The sequence below is a fragment of the Herpailurus yagouaroundi genome, unplaced genomic scaffold, assembly GCF_014898765.1.
Source record: "Herpailurus yagouaroundi ecotype Mexico unplaced genomic scaffold, PumYag 140, whole genome shotgun sequence".
NCBI lineage: Eukaryota > Metazoa > Chordata > Mammalia > Carnivora > Felidae > Herpailurus > Herpailurus yagouaroundi.
The window spans coordinates 39,627,653-39,633,652 of NW_024412395.1; the positions used below are offsets into that span (position 1 = coordinate 39,627,653).

The 6,000-nt window shown below is 43.4% G+C and overlaps 1 protein-coding gene across 3 annotated transcripts in view; it reads right to left on the reverse strand.

The window, feature by feature from the left end:
• ACVR1C (activin A receptor type 1C) overlaps positions 1-2,087 on the reverse strand; it is a 76,880-nt gene extending 74,793 nt beyond the window's left edge. The window contains exon 1 of one of the 3 annotated variants that reach the window (XM_040475135.1): positions 1,820-2,087. In XM_040475135.1, the coding sequence (XP_040331069.1) occupies positions 1,820-1,892 (73 nt within the window). In that variant the 5' untranslated portion in view covers positions 1,893-2,087. The remainder of the gene's footprint in view (positions 1-1,819) is intronic. The other 2 variants (XM_040475134.1, XM_040475133.1) reach the window with 2 other exon arrangements.
• Between the last annotated feature and the right edge of the window lie 3,913 nt (positions 2,088-6,000).

Consider the following 6,000-nt stretch of genomic DNA (forward strand, 5'->3'; position numbering starts at 1 on the left):
CCTTCAGATTTTGAGGAAAAAGTCAAATTTGAATGATCTATTTTTTTTTCTTTTTTGTACATTTCAATGTCAAAAGTCTCCATGCCTTTTAAAGAATATAGCATGGCATGTTTTCCTATATTGGTATGCCCAGGGTCTCTGAAATTTTCTAAAGATTCTGTCATATGACAAAATATACCTTTCAAGCTAGATAAAAAATAATTGAGTATTTTTTAAAATGTCTACAGCAAAGTTATTAGCTCCCTAAAATAAAAAGGGTTGTGCAGACAGCCTGTGGAGGCAATTTCACAGGTGTCTAGTCAAAACTGATATGTCGAAAGCTTTTTTCTTTCTTTCTTTCTTTCTTTCTTTCTTTCTTTCTTTCTTTCTTCCTTTCTTTCTCTTTTTTTTTATTTCTTGGAAATTCTATTAAATCTATCAAGAGTAGTTTGAGTATTCCAAGTTAGTGAAGTTTCCAATCATTTCTTATAAAGCCTTTCCCATTGTCAGTTTTCTTCCCATTGATGAATCTACTAACTCTGAATGCAAATATTTCACTTTATCCCATCATTTCCTGGACGGTCTCTAAGTGATGGCTGTGTCTCCTAAGAGGCTGTGCTTTTCCAAAGATAACTAAAATGCTTTAATCCTCATATATTATTAATTAATCAGTTCCAATAATCAATTTTCATTTGAATATTGTATTTAGTGATTCTCTCAGGACATCTGAAACACGAAATCTGCACATGACAGCAATCATACTATTCAAAACATTCCCCTGCACATGTCACTAAAAGGAAAACTACCCACCCTGGAGTACAGCTATTAATGTCAAACAGATTGTCATCTAGGAAAACAAAAATGCATCAGAATCAGCTTCGGACAAAATACAGCTCTACGGAAAAACACCAGGTTTTTGTGTGCAAATGTCTTAAATCTCTGATTGAAATGTTTGAAGAATGAGTTAGCAAGGAATCTGCCGCTGGTCTCCACAACCAAGGATAATGTTATAAGGAAAACAGTTTTAGAGTTAAAGGGTTTTTCATCACAGCACACTAGGATTTTAGCGAAGATGCATTTGCCCCAGTTTCTAGTAAACATTAGAAGAAACGTTGGTTTTTAGCTTGGGCCGAGGGCTCTATTTAGCCTATCAAGGCAGAGACCTGTTAAAAACGCTGGGGCGCTTGCCAGAATTTTTTTCCCCGGCAACTCTTAGTAAAGATCGTACCTCGAAAGCAATGTGCGTTGCAAACCACGCAGATTTAAGCTCCCTCTCCCGCCTACATCGCTTGGCACCAGCGGCTTTTGAGATATCCCTCGCCTCCTAAAACTCAGACCGAATCGCCACCACCATTCCCCACCGCTTCGCCACCACCATGCCACAATCCTTGCTCAGCTCTCCTAACCTCAGTACAGGGCTTTCCCGAAGCCCCCGTATACGGGGGAACTCCTGGCGCCACTCAACTCCCAGCCCTCCGCACACCCACAGACACGCTCTCCTACTCCCTCCGCTGCAAACTACCCCCAAATTTGTCACCCACCTCACCCCTACTAGCCATACTCCCACGTCCCTGTCGCTTTTTCCTCTCCTCCTGGCGGCTTCGTCCCCAACACACCTGTCTACCCCTATGGTTACCAGCCGTCAGAGGTGCCCACGCTGCGCCCTATCCCGAGCCCCCTCAGTCCAGCTGGCTCTTCCCACTCCAGCGCTTCCCACTCCGGGAAGTCCAAGTGCTCGCAGCACCTTCTAGCCCACCCGCGTGCCCACCTGCAGGCCGCCCCAACCCCCACCCCCCCGACTCCCACCTCACGGGCGCGGGCGAAGGAGCGCCCGTCGTACCTGTCGAGAGCGCGGCGGCGGTGGTGAGCAGCAGGAGAGCCTGGCGGAGCGCCGCGCACAGCGCTCGGGTCATGGCCACCAGGCGGCCGCTCCGGGGCTTCGAGGTCCCAGAGCGGAGCTAGGCGGTCCGGGCAGCGCGGGCCGCTTTGAAGTTCCCGGGCCGCGGGAGGGAAGCACAGCCCGGCACCCTTTTGAAGAGCGCAGTTGGCTCTAATCCATGCGGGCGCTCCCCTCTCCAACCTCCCCCATCCCCCGCCCCAAGCGGCTGGCGGTGCGCGGCGCTCCTGCCACCGGCCCCGGCAGCAGGCTGCAAGGGGGGTGGAGGGGGACAGAGCCCGCCCCCGCTGCGCCTCCGCCCCCTGCGCCCTCTCGCAGCCGCCCGGGGCCTGGCGCGGCCGGCCAGGCGGGCAAAAGCCGCCAGAGCGCCAGGCAGTGAGACCGCCCAGAGCTGGGGGCTAGAAAAACGGTTGGGTGGCGCGGAACCCCCAGGACCCGATAGCTGGGAAAGGCGTTGGGACACGAGGGAGAGCCCGACTGAGGCTTTGGGAAAACTTAAACCATGCAGCGGTGGCTCCCTGGTGGTCTCTCTACTGTCTCCTACAGGAGATCCACCCGTCCAGGTCTCCAGACATTCGTTGGTAGTCCAGGGCCCTAAAGGTTTTCTAACTAGACTGAGCCGTGAGACAACCACAGGTATTCGTGCGGGGCTCATCCCACCACCATGTCCTGGCGGTGCATGCTTCTGTGGAAGGGCGCCCTCTCTGTTCAGCCCTGGAAATAACCAATTCCCTGACTGCCTTAGCTACCTATAGTTAGGCCTTAAACTTTCTCTCTTACCTGAGGTTTCAGGTAACCTTCCCCTCTAAGACTGGCCACCAAAGCTGGACCACCTGCGCCCGGGAGATATGACCATCATGCAGGCTTAGAGGCAGAGGACTCCTCCTATGATCTTTGGAAGCTACCTTGCAGCGGAAATACTGGGCCAGGGGAGGGGAATCCTACCCACGGATTAAGGGAAGGTGAAGAATGATTTAAAGTAATATATTGGAAACTTGTTTGGATTTAATTCCTGGCGCTGCTTTATCGAATGGTTTGCTTCCCGTGTGGGCTGTGATTGAAAATATAAGGGTAACATTACCAGCTAATAAAAATTAGCCCAAAATTCAATTCATATATGTAGCCTGTACGCTAAAGTGGATGAGTTTGTTTTAACCTGAACAACACAAAAAGCCAAGAAGCAAATACTGGTGTTATTGCTACTGTTAAGGGGCTCCTTGGAAAGCGATTGTCATATAAATTAATTGTTTTAGAGTAGGAGATATTATGTGCTTCCTCACCCACCTCAGCTCTAAATAACGTATGTTCTTTCTGAGGTCTACGAAAGACTTATGATGAAATAATGGATATAATTGACTTCACATCAAAAGATCACAGTAGTGGGGGTGCAATGTTTGTTGGATTTGGTGACAGTCCTGAGGATCTCACCCCCACCATTACCACCTTGGATGAATCAAAACATTCCTAAGCGTAAAGAAATTTTGTTCTAATTTTATTATGGATCCAAAAAAACAAAACAAAACAAAACAAAAATGGAGATGTGGGACAAGCCTGAGCCCTTCCAGACACCCACAAAACAGATGCTTTAAAAAAAAAGGCAAGAAAATGCTAGGGCACATAATATTTTGGCTGATTTGGCTTGATCACTATTTGATAACTGAACTATAGATTGTGATCTACCATTGGATCATGAGATTTGGAGCTGAAAGAACAGGTTTTAGTGTCTGGGCCTGCTTCCTCAAAAGTAAATGGCACTTCATCTCTCCCTGTTTCTTGGAACCGTGGCCAAGATGTAAAAAGAGTAGTGAATGTGGAAAGCATTGGTAAATCATCAGGCATTACACTCTTGTCAGGTATTTACTTGCAATATTTGTTTTGTCTCTTGAATACATGTCTCTTGCATGTTGGCAAGCTCTGATCTTCTAAAAAAGCGAGGGTATTAGCCAAGAAGTCTAATATTGAATGACTTTAATATTCTAAACAAACGAAACACTGTCCTGTGAGTCTAATAGTGCATCGTCTGCTATGGTATCCACTTGCCAGGTGTAGAGAGTGAGCACTTGAAATGTGTCTAGTGCAAATTGACATGTGCTCTAAGTATAAAATACATGCTGGATTTCAAAGACTTAGTACCAAATAGAATGTAAAATATATCATTAATAATTTTTACATTATTATAAAAATATATCATATTATATATAAAATATATCATATTTTTATATGATCATGTTGAAATGATCATATTTTGGAGGTATTGGGTTAAATATATTACTAAAATTAATTTCACATATTTCTTTCCACTTTTTATTTTTTTTTTATTTTTTTTTTTTATTTTTTTTTTAACGTTTATTTATTTTTTTGGGACAGAGAGAGACAGAGCATGAACGGGGGAGGGGCAGAGAGAGAGGGAGACACAGAATCAGAAACAGGCTCCAGGCTCTGAGCCATCAGCCCAGAGCCCGACGCGGGGCTCGAACTCACGGACCGCGAGATCGTGACCTGGCTGAAGTCGGACGCTTAACCGACTGCGCCACCCAGGCGCCCCTCTTTCCACTTTTTAATATGGCCCCTAACATTTTTAATTAAGTATAACTTGCATTATATCTCTGTTGCAAGTACTGGTCAATGATTCCTCATCAAATGGCAAAGATCATCATCTTTGCCTTAAGCACTGTATTAAAGAAATAAACAATTGTTAATGCCTTGCCAGCCAACAGATAGCCAGCCAATAAAGGAATCAGGATCTTTTGAATTCTTGGCACAAAGTTCTGTGACACATGCACACACACACACACACACACACACACACACACACACACACATTCACACACCTATGGAAATTAGTCCACTCTTAATCCAATACCTTTTTGTATGAACTATTAAGAAAATGCTTTTCAGGACATATTGAGTGACTCCTGTCATTTAACATAAGCAGTACAACACATTGTTGAATATGTGATACAACACATCTTTTATATTTTTTGTACATAATAGAAAAAAATTCACATGTGAGGGTTTTTTTTTTATCCACTGGAAAGAATTTACATGCAAATGTGTTTCTCAGGACTTAATCTCCCCCCCCCTCCTTAATCATCTATTTGTACATATTCATTACCATAGCAACATTACATCATGACTCCTGGATTCTCATAATCAAAAGAAAACAACAGCAATAATCAAGAAGTTCATAACCCACCAGCAAAATAGACTTTGGGTGAATAATTCTTATATAAGCAAGGGAAATAAGCATAGGGACTTTAAACTGTAAAGACTTGATACATTTGCAGAATAACATTCCAAATTAATAAGGCAAATAAATGTATATAATAACTGAACTTTGAAAATGACTGTTGCGCCTGGTTGTTTGGGATTTTTTTTATCATACATGTTTCTTTTTTTGTTATCCTTTCTAGAATCTCTAATGCCATGCATCTTAATTTTTCATTTCATCTTGGAACATGAACTTATCATGGAATGAGCATATGGTGAGGAGGCATACTACGATAATTTGCTATATACTATCAAGGTCTAATCTGTTCTCATTTTACTGCATTTTTCCTTCCCTAAACTTATATTCTCCCTAAAGGAGCATATGATACATTCATTTCCACTCATCTCACCTAGTAATCCCAGAAATCTTTATATTAGGGACCCTTGACTTCACTTCTGTTCTCCTCCTTCTCCTTTTGATCATTAATTTCATTCCATGGAAACAGTCATGTGTTTTAGGACCTTTATTTAGGTTCTATAGTATTGTACCTTCAATGCATCTACCTCATGTGGACAGCTCAGGACTCATAAAGAAGAAAAATAATGGCATGACTGTGGATGATACTGGGGCGTAACATAGTTTCTTAACTCAACTGCCACTGCTAAAATTTTTAAAGTACTTACATTATCTGTTTTTACCACCTCCCAGAATGGCTGCACCCCTTCTTTGATTTTCCATGTCCTTTTAATACTATTAATATGGTCTTTCCACATAATTCAAACTTTGTCTGCTTTCCCTTCCACTGACCAATGTCAGTGTGCTGGGCTAATTAGCTGCATTCAATACGGACTCTGTAAAATGCAGGTCAGAGATTCAGTTCCAAGTAAGTAAGCCACTACTACTTGGCTCATTA